The sequence below is a fragment of the Netta rufina genome, assembly GCF_964035555.1.
Source record: "Netta rufina genome assembly, chromosome: 17".
NCBI classification, from domain to species: domain Eukaryota; kingdom Metazoa; phylum Chordata; class Aves; order Anseriformes; family Anatidae; genus Netta; species Netta rufina.
The window spans coordinates 12,828,810-12,846,292 of record NC_140141.1 but is presented as its reverse complement, the minus strand read 5'-3'; the positions used below and the strand labels follow the sequence as shown (position 1 = coordinate 12,846,292).

General features: G+C 42.0%; 3 protein-coding genes across 3 annotated transcripts; 1 reads left to right on the top strand and 2 right to left on the bottom strand.

Annotated features, from left to right (window-relative positions):
• Nucleotides 1-1,187: 1,187 nt before the first annotated feature.
• Nucleotides 1,188-5,645, bottom strand: ARPC3 (actin related protein 2/3 complex subunit 3). Its single transcript, XM_084296999.1, has 7 exons — nucleotides 5,488-5,645; nucleotides 4,542-4,641; nucleotides 3,688-3,764; nucleotides 3,337-3,405; nucleotides 2,964-3,090; nucleotides 2,305-2,399; nucleotides 1,188-1,477 (listed from the first exon to the last, which is right to left on the bottom strand). Exons 1-7 carry the CDS (start codon nucleotides 5,491-5,493, stop codon nucleotides 1,415-1,417), a joined length of 537 nt encoding a protein of 178 aa, XP_084153125.1. The 5' UTR covers nucleotides 5,494-5,645; the 3' UTR covers nucleotides 1,188-1,414.
• A 700-nt stretch (nucleotides 5,646-6,345) lies between these two features.
• On the bottom strand, nucleotides 6,346-11,005 carry GPN3 (GPN-loop GTPase 3). The gene is made up of 8 exons (XM_084296960.1): nucleotides 10,853-11,005; nucleotides 10,629-10,737; nucleotides 10,323-10,490; nucleotides 9,445-9,569; nucleotides 8,630-8,745; nucleotides 7,869-7,965; nucleotides 7,573-7,701; nucleotides 6,346-6,824 (listed from the first exon to the last, which is right to left on the bottom strand). Exons 1-8 carry the CDS (start codon nucleotides 10,898-10,900, stop codon nucleotides 6,762-6,764), a joined length of 855 nt encoding a protein of 284 aa, XP_084153086.1. The 5' UTR covers nucleotides 10,901-11,005; the 3' UTR covers nucleotides 6,346-6,761.
• Nucleotides 11,006-11,053: 48 nt separating this feature from the next.
• DENR (density regulated re-initiation and release factor) lies at nucleotides 11,054-17,365 on the top strand. Its single transcript, XM_084296961.1, has 8 exons — nucleotides 11,054-11,176; nucleotides 11,714-11,828; nucleotides 12,795-12,814; nucleotides 13,065-13,149; nucleotides 13,758-13,841; nucleotides 15,486-15,602; nucleotides 16,237-16,376; nucleotides 17,093-17,365. The coding sequence occupies exons 2-8, from the start codon at nucleotides 11,723-11,725 to the stop codon at nucleotides 17,135-17,137; spliced, it is 597 nt and encodes a 198-aa protein (XP_084153087.1). The 5' UTR covers nucleotides 11,054-11,176; nucleotides 11,714-11,722; the 3' UTR covers nucleotides 17,138-17,365.
• The last annotated feature ends 118 nt before the right edge of the window (nucleotides 17,366-17,483 follow it).

Below are 17,483 nucleotides of genomic sequence, written 5' to 3'. Positions count from 1 at the left end.
GACGGGAAGAGGGAGGTTTACCTCAGGCTGGGTACTGTGTTATACGGGGCTGGAAGAGGACTTCCCCAGCTCAGCAGTGTTTTGTGTAAAAAGATTTAGATTCTGTGTTTGCAGAGCTCTTAAACCTAGCTGTTTTTCTCTCAAAACCGAATTTTCTCCCCAAACTTCATTAGCTGTTGGCTGTGGCAGCTAAGTGTGACAGAGGTCTTGGAGGTAGCAGAGGTTCTGCCTTTAAAAATAGACAACTGAGAAGAAAGACCCTTTAAAATCCAGGTTTCTTCTGGGACACAAGCAGAAGAAATGCTTTAACTTGTGCCACCATAAACTACGAGGCATGAACTGCCTCTCACAGGGGTTGACCTCCCACAGCAATAAAATAAAACAGACGTGTTGGGATTTTTTTACCAATCCCTTTTCTACTGTGAAAGGGAGTAAAACGTGTAAAATATAAAACATGAGTATTCCACAAGCATTGCTGCCACCAACAGCAGGAGGAGCTGTCAGCTCAAGGAGCTCTCAGTGACTGCGCCAAGCAGCCCAATGTTAAGGAACACAAAGTGTGTTGGTGCTGTATGGTGGCAATGAAACAAGCATTGCCACAATGTTTTGCCATTTACTGCAATTTTCTGTCTAGAAAATAAAACAAACTTACATTTGCAGATCTTCAGGAAGCCATCAGATTGATCAAAATAATTTTTGCTACTATCATGCTCATTGTTTGTCCAAATCTGCCATCACAAAGGCAGCTTTGGACTAAGTTGTGTGTAATCTGCCTGCATTACTCTTTGAAGATGTTTTAGTACAAGGAAGCACTGCTCTGAAGAAGATGTTAAATAATCAGGACATTGCTGGAGACCACAGCCCCTGCATTAATCCTGTTTACAATACAAATGATTCACTTCTGATTACTTTACCATTACACAATAATGATGGCTTTTTCACCAAAATTTTGATTTTATTTCTTTGAAAGCTATCCATAAGACATAAAGCAGTTATCACATTAATTACAAGCTAAGTTTATTGAAAAAAGGTAAAAATCACTGTACTTTAACACGTGATACTGAGACTCTAGCCAGCAGAGCAATTACATACGCCCCCAGGCACACACATTTCTCCTGTTTAAACAAAAGCCCTGTTTTAAATGCTAGCTGTAGCCACTGATAATAAAGCAGCCTGCATCTGAAACAGCACATTAGAAATCTTTTATTAAGCACCAGCTTAATATTTGCTTACAGTACTCAATGATCTTTTTGCTTTAACTTCCTTTTACCTCTCATTGATTATTTTTTCTTCGTAAGCACTTAATTCTTCCTTGGTACAAAACATACCCCAAAAAAAAAAAAAAAAAAAAAAAAGAGACAAAATCCTTTACACGCGTTCCTGTGGAAATGCTTAATGTTGCTACTTTGCCTCTTCACTGCCCAGGACCTGAGAGACTCTTGTTCATGAATTGTCTCTTCACAAAGCAGATCCACCACTGCAGAAGAAAGTACGAAATAAGAAAATATGCAAAAGCAGTTTCAATGCAATAAATGAAATAGTGACTTCCAAGTACTCTACCACTAACAAATAACAAATGTTAAGGCTCCAATTTTGCATGTACAGTTTTCCCTATTGGTTTCTATTGGAATTTAGGAAAACAAGATGACGGGAGTGGATCCAATGAGTTATAAAACAGGGCTGCAGACTCTGAATTAAGGTAAGACATTCTCCTTTCTACTATTTCAATACTATTTTTGCCATTATTCTGTATATGCTATCTCTTTCAATATATTTAGTCCAGTATAATAATGAACAAAGGGATGCATCAGAAGGCTATGCCTTTGAAACTAAATTAGCCTAACTACTTTCAGTATTAAAAACAGTCATATTTGCACATGAAACATATGACCAAGAGGTAATTCGTGTATTGATAGGCTATTTTTTTAATCTGGGTATGAGGCAAAACGGTTTACTTCAAGGAAGGTATCAGATCAGAACCACCCAGGAAGATAAACAGCATTTCTCATGCCTGTAAATTTCTGAAAACCTGGAATCCTTAGCCGACAGCATGTAATACTTTGAAGAACTGAATGAGACACCACTTATTACTACCCTGCTTTTAAAAGTTGCCAAAATCGTCATTTGCTGTCTTACAATATTACAGATGAAATGTATTGAAAACTTTCAGTCTGATATCCTTATAAAGTCAGGGAAGTCTGCTCCAAAGTTACGCACCCCTGATCTTTTACCCCATCACCTCACTTCTCTGAAAAAACAAGCAAGCCTCTCATTAAATCTGTGTTGATCACAGCAAAGCCTTACCTTACTAGGCTTGTCACTCTGAGGATCAAATACTTTTTCACAAAGCCGAAGACCGGTTTCTTGCCTGAGCTGCTGCAAGTAGGCTCTCATCACCTCTGAAACACAACACAAGCACAAAACAACACCAAGTGAAATTGAATTTATCATGGAAGCATCAGACATCAATGCCTACAGCAGAAACTGTGAGTTTTCACACCTTTCAGCTTGCTGGCTGGCTGAGTTGGTTCGTTCAATGTACAGCCACACTTGGGATTTTTATATTTAATTTTATATAATGTTAATATAATTTTATATAATTATAGAATCAGTAAAAAGGATCATCCAAACCATTTTTTCTCTTTGGTACCTTTGCCCACAACTGGGGACTTCCTCTTTTCTCAGTGCAGAAGTTGTTTTGGGCTCTGTTACAGAATTTATCTAGCAATTATGTTGATGCAAAAGCCTCAGACCCCTATTGCTCTGTTCTGTTGGATTTATGGACCCAGGAAAGTTTTTGAGCCCCTGAGGTCAGAAAATTCAGCTCATGCAGCCCGCAAATGACAGAGCTACAGATTCAGAAGCTTCAGTTTTCAGGGTCACTTTTCTAGTCGTAGTCACAAAAATGCAGCTGGTAAAGTACAGGCCAAAGGAAGCCTTCAGAGTTCTTGGTTTATTCTTACCTTCCTCCTGCTTGTTGGTAGGTTTGGCATAAATGGCATTAAGTGGAAAGCCCGGTTCCCCAGGGATTGGGAAGTTAGTGATTCCTAGCGTGTACATCTCCTTTTCTCCTTGGCCTTTGGAGTTACACTGGAAGAACCAGGCAAACAATTGATTAAAACTTACAAACAAAAGCCTTAGACTCAAATATTTTACCAGTCACTAAAAGACTCATCAAAATTAGCATCACAGCATCTCTTTGGAGATCCACAGCCTCAACTATTTGTGGCTCTGACAACTGGGACTGTGGTGAGCAGTGTTAGTTGTGCCCCTAGGAGGAGAACATCAGCAAATACTCTTGAGTACAATCCCAGAACAGACTGTTTCCCTGCTTACCTTCTGCAGCTTTTTCAAGCACTCAGAAATGTAGAGAGTTATGTAGATCAGTGTTCTGTCGGCCTCATTCTGCAAAATAAGAGCACACAGAGTCCAGACACTGTTAGACTGCAGGATGTTTTATGGAACTGGTAAAAGTTTGAAACAGGAATTAATTCAAACCATTTGTGGTAACTTCCTCATCAAAAAGGAGCTTGTAATTCATGACATTTATCCAATTAAAAAAAAAATAAGTGGGAGGAAGGGGAGGTTTTGTTATCTAATAGAACTATTTAACATGAAAAGAAATGTATATCTGTACCACCAAATATCCAAGTCTTACTGTATACACAGTATCACAAAAAAAATTACCTTAATTTCATAATTTTTGAAGAAAACATTGGCTTTGAAGTAGTAGATGGCTTCGTCTATAATATCTACATCCTTAGCTTAAAAAGAAAAAAGAAAACCAAAGTTAAACGGTGTACCAGTGCACCACATTTGATCATAACTTTTATTCACTGAAGTAGATAAACAATGATTCTTCCAAAAGCAAAATAAGTTAAAAAATGCAGAAAACAGGGCTACGCTATAGTCTTTACTACATGGAAGACTGGTGAACTCAGACCATAATATTTAAGTTTCCTACTCTAACAAGAGTTTTAATTCCTTTTTCTTTCTTCCACCATGACTTCTCACTTCACAAAGAGCAGCAGTTCAGCAGTTCCCCAGTTTCCTACCCGCTGAGTAACTTGAGTGTTCAGTGTTGGGATGCCCCAGACTAAAGTTTTGGTTTTTAGCTACCCTACAGTGCTGCCTTTCTTCCTCATCATCATTCGGCTTCTGAGCAGCCAAGCATCCTCAGCCTCTGCCCCAAAGTGCGAGTTCTCTGCAGTTAAACCTCTGCTTCCTCTGACATCAGAGGGTTTGCACCACCACGTCCTCCTCAGAGCCTGCTGACAAGCACACTGAGACACTGGAGGAAGTGTAAAGATAGTAACGGTAGGCTTCATTTCAATTACTAAAGTAACCAAATTACCCAGAGCTGTTCCAGATAACTACTATATGATAATTTTCTATGGCTTGTAACACTTCAGTATCTGAAAACATCACCTACAAAGCAGTCCATTTCTAAGCCACAACTCCTCACTGTTACTAGGTCTGGTCTGGGACAAACTGAAATGACTACGAACAATATGCAAAGGGGCTTTCAGACATAAACTTACTTTCCCGGGGTGCTGGGCCTTTGAACTGGCTTCTGATGGGTAACAGCGCCATGTTCCCAACTAGCTTGGTATCAGAGTCCATTAAAGTTGAGTGGTAAGCCTACAGACAGGGGAGAAGACTTGTTAATGCCACTGAAAATGGGCATTTCAGTATCCACTTGGCAGCACAGACTGATCACAGCTTTCTCCTGTATCCTCACCGAAGTCAGTTTTGTTGGTTAGCTGTGCTTCCAGCAACCTTTCCTTGCAGAAACAAATTATTTTTTTCTAACTGGGCCCATATCTTAGCACCATTCCGGTGACGACCACCACCCTAACCACCACTTATGTGGCAGTGATGGAAGAGAGGACAAAATCAGTCCGGCCAACCTGTGTGTGCTGCTCCAGCCCTGGGCTGCCTGAACCCAAGTCGCAGGGGGAGCAGCCCTGCACTGGGGCATGGCACAGGTCACGAAATTGGTCATTAAACGAGTTAGTTCTCCATCATTAGAAAGGGATTTTGTTCCACGTCTAGCTAATAATAGATGATAATTACTAAAATTAGGCTTATCGCATACATGCTCAAGAAGATTTCTGTGTGCTACAACAGGTGTAAGCGGGGTAAAAAAAAACAACCCTCTGAATATGCCACTTCCTACAAAATTAGCTTTGACCAGGTGACCATTTAAGAAGCCTTCCCCACCCCACAGCCCTGCCTTTGCGGGGCCGTGGCAGGCTGCTGCCCTCTACGTGGGGGGGAGGAAGAAGAAAGAGGAAGATGAAGGCTCGGGCCTTGCAGCAGCCTCCCACCGACACCAACCCCCTCCAAAGCGCCAGCCTCCAGCGGCTACGGCCCCGTTCCCCCCCCCAACCCCAACCCCGGTCCCGTTCCCTTTTCACCCCCGGCCCCACAGCCGAGCCCCGGCCCCACAGCGCCCGCCCGCGCCCGGCCTCCCGGGCCCCTCACCGGCATCTCGGAGGGCAGGGGGCGGCTCGGCGGGGCCGAGCGGGTGGATGGCAAGGATGGGTTCCCAGCAAAAACCTTCCTCTTCCTCTTCCTCGGCCTCCGGGGCTGCAGGAAATGAGGCAGCAGGGCGGTGCGAGCAGGGGAAGCCGCAGCCTGCGCCGCCCCGAGAGGCGCCGCTCCCGGCCGGGGAAGGAGCTGAGCTGGGGAGAGGGGTGAGGCAGGACGGAGCCAGACCCAGCGGGGTGGGTTTTGGGGTGAGGTGTTTGAAAAGCCCTAGGTTCGTCTGGTACTAGCGACCCACAGCCCTCCCTGGGAGCCAAGGTGTCTAATTTCCCCCCCTAAATGACTCGTTGTGTGATTCAGGCAGGAAAAACGATGGGAATTTGAAGCTGAAGGGCTTGGACTTCTTTCCATGCTCCATGAGCAGGACACGGTCAGAAGGATGCCCCAGCCCCGCTGCATGGGGCTGGGGGCAGCCTTGGGACTGTGAGGATCCTTTCTGCCCAGACCACTCCCTGACTCTATGACTCAGCCCTAGGATGTGCCAGGCTGGAGGTGAGCTAAATCAGCAAAATTTAATTCAGCCACATCAGGCCCCGACGTGATGGGGTTAAGGATTAACCCCAGACAGGCATCAAGACACATGACGTTAACCTACCCTGTAACTATTAAAAAATGACTTGTTTTTTTTGGCTCCATGTTTCAAAGTTCTGAAGAACTATTACTTGGCTGATGTTCATGTTTTGTGGGAACAGACTTAATTTTTAATACACAAACCATATATCCCATATAGTGAGAGGTGTCATGCCTATACAGAGGCATCCACTGAATTTAAGCATTACATAACCATGAGACCTTTATGGAAAATATTTTAATTCAAGGACTCCATGAGCAAAACTCATTCCTTAGGCTTAAGGAAAAGGCAAGGTTGAAAGATACTTGGACATGAGCAGCAGAAAAACATCCTCCAATTCAGCTGAAAGTAGCTTAATAAATAATAAATTGGACTAATACATTTTGGGAGAAGAAATAAAAACAAAATAAAATTGAAACATTTAAGAGAATCCAGGAACTTTCTGTACTTATAAAAGAATTAAAACCAACAATATAGTTCATAATATTCTGTCATATAAACTGACATATAGCCCACTTCTCAGTAGAAATGTTAGTTATCTTACAGATAAAACATCAAATATATTTGTACAGCAGTGGATTTTTCGTTGTTTTAAACACACAGGCAAGGTATTTTCTTCCTCTTTCTGAGCATCTATTTTTCACTCATTTACATGATCTTGAAAATACTCATCCACAAGAGCAGATTTATCTTCTTCATTTTCCTGCCAGAAAGAAAACAAAAAAGGTAAAACCTGACTTTTTCCTAGTGGCTGTTTTACATTGTCTGTTCTGTGATGCTTTATTTTAGAAACCACAACAGGAACAATGTCTAATACTGTTCCATAAAACAAATTGCAAAACTTTCTGAAAAGCTGTTTCTAGAGGTAGGAAAATGTATAGATCAAAATCTAAATGCAGGTATTTTGCATGTTCAGAGAGTACAAAACCAAATTAAAAGCATTATAGAAGCACTGGACTTGTTCCTTATGAGTTTTGAGCTGAGTAATAAAATTAGACAAACCCTGGAACTGATTTTAACCCAGTGGTCTTCTATCATGTATTTTACATGATAGATGTATGAGAGACACAGATGAGGAATAGCTTTGCAACATGAGATACTGATGCAGCAGTTTTTAGGGGAGTTTGAACAAACATGCAGGAAAAGATCTTGGTGATCTTAATGTCCCTTTCTGACCTTTAAAGGTTAAAATTCTATTATTTTTGAAATTAAAGCATTACTTTCAACACAACCATTTGAACGGTACTTGCACAAGCAAGACAGTATTAAAGAATCTCATTTTTGTAACTGTAAACGAAGATGATATAAGCATTGTCACTAAAAGATTAAACATGGCTTCCTTTGAACCATACGAAGGCAATCATTTATTAACAAGGCAAAGAACACATTTACATTATGACTTGTATTAAGGAGCCCTTTTAGTTTTCATCTTATCATCAGAAGCACCTTACCTTTGGTTCTTTAAATTCAAGATCCTCTCCATACTGAATGGTAAGGTCTATGTGCTGCAGAACTATGTTTATACTTTCCTCATCAGAGCGATCAAAAGGTAGAAATCGAACCATACCATAATCATCGATCTAAAGAAAGGATTCAAAAGACATGAGAAGGAATATGCACTAAGTCTCCTCACAGCACTCTAAACCACCGCCTTAAACTACGCTTGTATTTTTGTAGTCCAGAGTGCTAAAGCCATTTGAAGAAAAACTGCAAACCAATGGTAGTTCCCAAATCAGAATATACGTACCAATCCACATATGGATTTAGTCAGTTTTTTGAACATTTTGCTTTTCAATAGGTTTGTAGAATCTTCAATCATAGAATACATATCCGGATCTAAGTACCTGGCAGAAACAAACTCATCATTAGCACTGACCTACTGAATATGTGAATCACTATGCTTTTAGACAGCTACCACAGTCAGCTATGATTGTGTGATCTGAATGAACCAACTTAATATCTATCATGGCAACTTACAACCCCTGTTAAATATAGTTTTTGTAAATATTTTAAAATTTCAGATTATGATTGCTAGTAGAAAAAAGTGTTGGCGTTTTTACTTTTCTTTTTGCTACTATACTTCAATACTTAAGAAAGCTTTGAGAAAGACCACAGGGAATAATATTTTTTCGAATTGTAGTACAAATGTAAAAGTAACACCAAGGTAATTCAGTATGTTCAATACCAAAACAAGTTAGGATCACCTTTAGTTTAGGTTTTCAAGGAAGTGCAGTACCCCGGAATGTCATTTAGAATGATGCAAGTTATTCAAGATATTTTTTTACAGAAAAATCTAGATACGTACACACATGGAGCTAACCTTTTGACTTTGACTAAACAGTAAACATCCTATTCAGGCATTTAAAGACCACATTTGATGCAGAACAAATTCATCTTTTGCCATTCCAAAAAGAGCATATTTTAAATGGGGGAAAGATTGGACTGAATTCTGAGTGAAATATACCTCAACGTATCACACTACAGAGCAAGTAATGTTTTGGAACTTACTTTTCTATTTCCTTCTTAGCTTTCTTGCTCAACAAATCCATTTTAGTCATGATGTTAATCTGTGGAATCTCTAAAGAGATCATTGCACTGAGTGCTGCCAGAATTCCAGAAATAAACTGAAGAAATATAAAAAATAACATGGTTAAGTACCGAAAAACACAAAACCATCAAGCAGGACACAATCTACCATACAGCAAGTCCAGCTAATGAATACATGAAACATGGGCATGAGGCCAAGTGGGAAAGTCATTATCTCTGTTGGAAAAGGGAGGTGACAAGGCTCCTGTCTGCCAGCTGTTTCCAGAGCTTTAAATCTGGATCTGTCACAGAAAAAGACATTAACAAAACTCAAAGCCCTTCTCGGGATTCTTATTGCTGGCTTAGGGAAGGGTCATGCTCTCTCTCCAGATCTGAGAAGGCTCTCATAGAATCACAGGACAATTTAGGCTGGAAGGAACTTTTAGAGGTTATCTGGGCCCTACCAACACTCAAAGCAGAGCTAACTTCTCAGTCAGATTAGGTCGCTCAGGGCTTTTGTCCACCCAAGTTTTGAACAACTCCACAACCTTCCATTACACAGCCTCTCTATGCTCCTGCTCCCACCTGACCATTCTCACAGTGCAGGTTATTTCCTTTACATCCAGCTGGAACTTTCCTTTCTACAACCTTTATCTGACACAGCTAATGACAGAAATCAGATCTCCCTTTTTAGTATTCTTTCCTTCAGCCTAAACTCAGCTCCCTAAATCAATCAGATTCCTTGTTCTACATCAATATGAACTTCTACAATTGTTTACAAGATTTCAAATGGGTACCTTAAAAGATTCCACCATAAATTGAGAGTCAACGAGAAACACTCCACAGACACGGAATTCCCACTGCTGAAGCTGCTCCACCAGCTGTTTCATCACTGGCAAATGTGTATAGAGTTCGATCTGACCTAAGACACATTTGGAATATTAATATGCAGAAATGTAAAGATAACAGAAACATTTCAAAGTTATTGGTTATAGAAACATGGGCATTATACTTAGTATGAATGACAGCTGATAAAGAAAGCCCAGTCTTCCAGACAACTGTGCCTGTATTTGGAAGGAATTGTACTGGCAAAGTGGAAATGAATTACGAACTTTGTTTTCCTTCCTTAACCTCCACTTAGCATTAGCATTGCCATAGTCTTCTCATGCTACATGCTGCTAGCAAAAGTCAGTGCTGTCACCCAAATTAGAATGGAGACAAGTTAACTTCTGAAGCATCTGGAAGCGACTCTGACAACTGTTAATAATACAAAAATACGTGAAAAGGAGGCTGAAGGAAGACCTTATCAATCTCTACAACTATCTGAAAAGGTGGCAGTGAGGAGGGTGTCAGTGTCTTTTCTCAGGTGACAAGCAATAGGACACAAGTTGCAGCAGGGGAGGTTTAGATTAGATGTCAGGAAGAATTTCTTCATGGAAAGGGTGGTTAGGCATTGGCCAAGGGAAGCAGTGGAGGTATTTAAGAGATGTGTGGATGTGCTGCTTAGGGACATGGTTTAGTCATGGACTTGTCAGTGTTAGATGATGGTTAGACTTGATGATCTTATGGGTCTTCTCCAACCTAAACGATTCTGTGATTCCATGACCAGCACAGAAATCATCTTGAAAACATTATGCTGCGCACAAAGCACGACACCAACACAGGAATTGTTCACCTGGGCAGTCAAACAGTATGTAGTCATCCTCCACGTGCCCCAGGCTCTCCTCCAGCCAGTTGAAGTTGTTGGCGAAGTACTCCATGCAGAACACCAGACCCCCGTTGGGGCCAAACCGCAGGGAATCGTCCTCCATAACATCATCCACCTCGATCAGCTCGCGGATATCTGCAACGACATCAGGTACACACGGCGCGTCTGTGGGGGGGGGTTCCCCGGCCCACCACCCCTCCGGTCCCCTCAGGAACCCCCCCAGTCCCCTCAGCAACCCAGTTTTCCCCTCAGGAACCCCTCCTTTCCCCTCACCTGCCATCACGGGGTACCCGAACAGCTCCGCCGCCGGGTCCAGGTTGACCACCTGCACGGCTCTGCCCAGCGCCTCGCAGTGCTGCACCATGGCGGCGCAGTAGGTGCTCTGCAAGGCACAGGCGAGCCGTCAGCGCCCTCCTCACGCTTCCCATCCCGTCACCACACCGACCCTCGCCCCCCCCCCCCCACCTCTCCCCATTACCCCCCCCGTCCCTCCTCACCTTCCCGCTGCCCGCCGGGCCCATCACCAGCTGCGCGTAGCGCGGCATGGCGGCGGCCCGGAGCTAGCGGGAGGATGGGGGGGGGGGAGAAAAAAGCTCCGCGAAGCGGCCCCGCTCGGTCTCTCCGCCTCCCCGTAGCCGGCTCCGGTCGCCTCACGGAGCGGCTCCGCCCCGAGGCTCTCGCGAGAGGGCGGCGGCGGGGCCGGGGGAGGCGCGCGGGGCTCGGGGCCTGCAGCCGCCGCCGCTGGTGCTGGAGGAGGAGGAGGAGAAGGAGGAGGAGGAGGAGAAGGGGGAGCCGCGGCCTGAGGGGGCCGCCCGGTAACGGTGCGTGCTGCCCGGCTTTACCTCAGCCCCCCTCCCGGTCCCCGGGGTCCCTCTCCTTGTTCCCGGAGCCTCATCCCCGCACCCCACGTTCCTCCTTCTCCTCCTCCTCTTCCTCCTCCCGCGCCCTCCCGGCCCTTCAGGTGCCCCCGCCGGCCCCCAGCCCCTCACAGCCCCCGAGCCCCATCGCCCCCCGGCCCCCTTCCCTCAGCACGTTCCCTTAACATAATCCCTCACGTTTCGCTTAAAACAGCGTGTTCCGTAATCCCACGTGCTCTCCTTGCACATTTTTCTTCATTTTAAACTACATTTCCTGCCACTTTTCCTCCTCCCTTGCGTCCTACAGTTCCAGACTGCTTGGAAGCTTTTGCAGCCATTTTCCCCTTATGGTTACTCCCGGATTTCTCCTGCTGTTCCTGTGATCGCATGTCTTTTCTCTGGGCCTTGCACTTCCCTCAGTCTCCGAGGCTTTTGCTGAGCACAGGAAGATGTGAATAACCTAAAACTGAAGCCCTGACTGTTTCGTTCTGTGACCCACAGGCTGGTGACATGGCCACAGACGTAGCCGATCCTGTGGTCCCTGACTGCAAAGGAGACGTAAGGAGCGGTGCCAGGTCAGATGCTGACTATCCTCTTCGGGTTCTCTACTGCGGAGGCAAGTGCTGAAGGGGCAGTGGGCCGCGATTCTTCCAGTGTGCTGTTTGTGAGGGCAGCCTAGCAGAAAGAGTGAGAGAATCAGAGGTTTTCTTCTGGTCAGCATTTGTTGAAAAGATAGGCCGTGGTCAGCGTGACCTTCCTGAGCTTCTTTCTGAAGTAGTTTGTGTGGTGGATTTTATCCAAAGTGTTTTTGGTGAAATGTGGGGGGCTTGTGTAAAAGTTACATTAGCGGGAATGGTGCTCAGGCTACAAACTTCTGAGCAGATTTGTTCCTGCAGAAGGCTAGTAAAAAGCTAGAACCTTTAGCACAGATAAGGTCTCTGAGTATAAGTATGATAATAAATAAAGTTAGAATTAAAGTGATCGTTGCACTGTGTTTAGAATTCTGTTCTACTCATTACATTTTTAATTATATAGATGAATTTTTAGACAAGTATGTTATTTCATTTTAAAACATATCCCTCAAGATTATTTATTTCGCATTGTGCTTGAACACAGTTGCAGGGGATTAGAAAAGAATCCCTGCTGTGCATGAGTCTGCACAGTTGGTTTGGGTGTGTTTTAGAGTCAAGCCCATCCAACAAGTTACCCGTCTTCTTTGATGGGCTTGGGCCTAGATTTTCTTGGATCTTTGGGACATAGGTAGCTCTTGGAAAATAGAGAGCTATCCAAATCTGTATCTTTTCTCCAAATTGTATGCATCTCCTACTCTTCCTTCACTGACTGATTGCTCTTGTTGTGATAGTTTTATTCTAACACACAGTATGTGATCAAATGACTAATGGGAGGAAAAACTGGGGGGTGGTAGCAATAAAGAAATGTTTTGAGTCAGCGTGAGGTTATAACCAGAAGTTGCAATGTAAGAAGTCATTCCTAGCTTTAAAGTACCAATTTGAATGAACACCAAGGTTGTAAGTTGAATGTTTTTGTAATTTCTTTTTTTTTCCCTCCCTTCTCTCTCCAGTCTGTTCACTGCCAACAGAGGTGAGTTATTTTTTTGTTTCGTTTCTTTCTGACCTACGATTTCTATGATGATTCTTTCTGACCTTTTCTGGCTTTTAATTGTGGTAGTTCTGTGCTTCAGTCGCTCTCATCTTTAGGATGCCACGAGGCTCCTTATGTGCTGCTAGAATGTTGGTATTGAGTCAGTCTAAGGAGAAATGGCTGAGCTAAGTAGAAAACTTATTTTGCTCTATTTGTTTGTGACAACATTCATGTGTCCTTTCTTCTCTAGTACTGCGAATACATGCCTGATGTGACTAAATGCAGACAATGGTTAGAAAAGAATTTTCCAGATGAGTTTGCAAAACTTACAGTAGGTAAGAATCTTTCTCTGTGTTCTGGCTTATATGTGTACTTAAATGTACTCAGAAATCTTTGAGCTTGTCCATTTCTCAACTTTTCTATCTTGCAGTTGTCTGAAAGTTAAACCATTTTCTCAAAAGTCTAGCGTGCTTTTGAATGCTGTGAATATAAGTTTGTCAGAAAACCTCAGAAACGATATTTGATCTTGATTAAGGTTTCTGCTGTAACCAGGCATCTGTGCATTTGTTTCCTGTCAAAGTTAATGTATCCAATTCTATGTCTTCCCAGTCAACTGGATTGCTGGAGGAAAGGTCATTAGTAGTAGGGAGCTTGTTGATTAGAATTTGAATGTTGTTAATTTCTGTCCCTTTTTGGAAATTATGCGGAGACTGTATTGGAACTAACTGCATCCTTGAGCTGAATGTCACAGGTCTAATTTGTCCCAGTGCTAGAATGAGTTTGTAACGTGCATCAGTCAGGGAACCATGGCACTAAAGCCAGCTGCTTAGGGATCTAGCAAAACGTCACTATGCCTTACTTCCCATTTCTGTAAGGGCATGTGGTAATCTGACCACTAATTTTGTTCTCTTTCTTCTCACCACTCCGTTCTGATGTACGTAAGAAAATTCACCCAAACAGGAAGCTGGGGTTGGAGAAGGCCAAGGAACTGCAGGAGAAGAGGAAGAGAAGAAGAAGCAAAAGAGAGGCAAGGTCTAAATAGTTGTTTGTGGAATTGATTCATGAACAGTTTGGGACATCTTTTTCTCATCTGTAGGCCTGGACGAGGCACGGCTTTCTTGTGTTTTGGTTGTGTTAGCTACCCTTCGACTCCACGCAAAAGATATCCACTGGAAGAAGCGTATATGGTAGCAGAGTTGGTACAGCGATGTGTGTGGTGTTAGTGAAGAGACCTGGGTTGTGTATCTGATTGTCCCATGATTGCAATGGCGCTTATTTGGGGAGTAATACTTTAATCCCCAAATCAGCTGGCATACCTCCCCAAATGCCTGTTTCTGCCCTGTTTAACATGAGCTTATAGGTTGCTTGCAGAGTAGAGCAAAGATTGTTTGCCTCTAGAAATGCCTCATGGTGCTGCTTTTGCTTTTTTTCCTTCCATCCTTTCCCAGTATTGTTAGTTATTTCTGTTTAATTAACACATGTCCCATCATAAATCAGAATGCTGCGGTTATTAATATGTATTTGCCTGCTTATTGTCAGCTTTCTATAGTGCTTCATAAATGATGGTTAATAGCCCAGTAGGATTCAGATTTTAAGCCACATATCGCTGCAGATGTTTTATTTTTGTGTCTTGGTAACCAGTTATGTTTACTTTGTCAGTGGGATATGTGTAGTGACAACAGTAACTTAGAATCTCTAGTTTGGATGCTTCTTCCAGAGACTTCAGAACATTTTCTTTCAACATTATTTTATTGTGTGGGATACTGTGGCTAGTATGGGTTTAGTTATAAAATAAGTATTTAAAATCATTGGAGATTTTATCCTAGAATCTCAAGTTTCTTGTAACCTAGGGTGTGGTGTTAAGTGTGATAGTACAAGATACTCTGGAAGAGAGGGTGAAGAAAATGAGCAAAAACTTAGTGCAGATGTTGACTCAAAAAACTTTGAGATAGCTGATAATTTAAGAAAATAAATTGATATCAATTTATAGTAATGTAGAACTGAGAGTGCTGCACATTAAGGAAAAAAAATATTTGCAAGGGGTTAGTTTGCTTGTCATAAATTCTTGGTGAATTCTTGGCTTTCCTGGTGAGAAGGCTCTAGAACAAAACTTCACTTACCCTGGGGTAACTTGAGTTTATACAAAGTCAACTACTGTGGCTGGCTTCTGTTTGAGGCATGTTTTTTTCTACTAACCCATATACATAAAACGTTTCATACATGTCCTGCATGAATATCTAGAATTTAACGTGCTGTTTAACCCAGCAGTCCAAGCAGGCAGGTTCTCCTGGCCTTAGTAAATGAACATGAGTAAGTTGCTTTGCATCAGACCCAAACCGTAGGGATTTTAAACTCATGAAAAACATTAAAGTAACAATTCATTCCTAAGATTACTATCAAAAAAACGGGCTACATGTAGACCAGAGTAAAGTGTTGAGAACCCCCCGTTTTCATCATTCTAATAGGGGTCTGATGTGTGTGCTGTGCTTTAATGCGTATTTGACATGCATAGGTCATTTTTTGTAATACAGAGCTTTCTTGTGCAATGTATTTCTGTTTGCATACATAGATGGGGAGATAGGTTTCATTGTTTACAGGGTTGAAATCTGACAGTCTTTTGTCTTTAAGTGTTATGTCATTTAACTGTGTAATCTTACCTTCTGTTTTAAAGGTGGAAGAGGTCAGATAAAACAGAAAAAGAAGACTGTACCACAAAAAGTTACAATAGCTAAAATTCCTAGAGCAAAGAAAAAATACGTCACAAGAGTATGTGGCCTTGCAACCTTTGGTGAGTTTTGTTAGGTGTATTTTGTTGCCTTTAGATGTGCCTTTAACCTAAGATGTGCTTGCCTTTAACCTAATATTACCTAGAGTCTTGGCTTGTTTCCTGTGAGAAAAAAGGTTTCAATTCTGAAACTTTATTCCCCCCACTGTAGGTATCTGGTTCTCTCTTCTGTTATCTCCTTCACTTCTTCTTCTTCACAAACTTTTTTTTTTTTTTTTTAAGTTAACTGAATGCTGGATACTGTCTTTTATTCTCTGCTGGTACACCTTGTCTGAAATATTTAACCAGTTCTTCATTCTCATTTAGCAATCATCAAATAATAAGTCACTTAGAATTGATTTTTTTTAATCAGTTCTGCATTTGTGTTTTTGGTGAGTGCATGCAGCCTAGACCTGCAAAAGCAGAACGTATAGATGACTTTTAGTGATTTTGGCTTGAAGAGTGCCAAATTTGTTAAGTCAGTTGTTTTGTATATAAATATCAGACTTTTGGTTTCCATGGAAATCGTATTAAAGTTTTAACTATAAAATACCACTAGTCTTTCAATATAAATTTCAAAATAAATTTTGGTTGTAAACTTGAGGAAAAACTGGTATGACAATGACTGTACTTACACTGTCAATTTTCCCTTAAACAGAAATCGATCTTAAGGAAGCGCAAAGGTTTTTTGCTCAGAAATTTTCCTGCGGTGCCTCAGTAACAGGAGAAGATGAAATAATCATTCAGGGGGATTTCACAGATGACATTATCGACGTAATACAAGAGAAGTGGCCTGAGGTAATAAACAATTTCTTCTGTAAGACCTCTAGTTTTCCACAGTAGCCTGTGACTTTTCCAGTGATTTTCAAAAATGGGTGTCACCTTCGGTAGCACAGACTGTTGTTCGAAAGTAAGACCAGTTGTTGCCCTTCCTCCTCCATGTGAACAATTAGGTTAAGGAGTGATTAAAGTTGAAGCTGAATGTTGCTTCCATTGTCCAAGAAACATTAAATCCTTAAAGATATAGTGTAGGGAGGAAGGTGTATCAGAGTAAGAGCTGTCAAATATCTACAGCTTCTCCCTGACCATTTCTTAATGGTGAATGCTTAAGTGTTCTTGTGCTGCCATTCTATTTTTCAAAGTGTCTTAAAATATCGAAAAAAGTTGTTCTTTAGAAGAAGTGGTGAACTCATTTTGAGTCGAGCTGAAGTGTAGATGGTTGAGAATTTTGGTTGCACTGCTCTAAGTGCAGACAGTTTCTTTGACTCTCCCTTGTTCTGGTATTTCCTGGTTTGAATTCCTTCTGAATAACTCCGTAGGCTTGTCCTTGGTCAGAGCTTCATAGGCTCAGCTGTGTGATATAGGCATGTGTCACTCCCTTGGCATTTACAGCAGGGAGTCTCAGATGGCGATGTGTACTTCTCCTGCACTTCAGTACATGTACAGTGAAGAACATTGAGTGAGATGCATAGCGAGGAAATATGCTTAACCTGTTTTGGCTTTTTTCCCCGTAGGTGGATGATGACAGCATTGAAGATCTTGGAGAAGTCAAGAAGTGATAGCGAAAGACTACCTTTATTTAATTTTATGGTTATTAATGATGTAGCCAAAGTGAGGCTTCTAAATCCATTGACTCTGCAGTGAAACTGTGGAGAACCCGTATCCTTGGCATTTTCACTGTTCTGTATAGGCTGCTTCTTTTTTTTGTTGTGATATTTGCCAAAGCTAAATTGGGGTTCTATCATGCTTACGCATGAAGTAGATTTAAATAAAATTACTGTTCCTCACTAAGTAGTGTTTGTGGTCTGTAGAGCTACTTTCCATCCTAAGCATATAGGAAAATAATAATTTAAGTAATTTAACGTTTATTTTTCATCTGCTGCCCTTTCTGCTGAGCTAAGTATT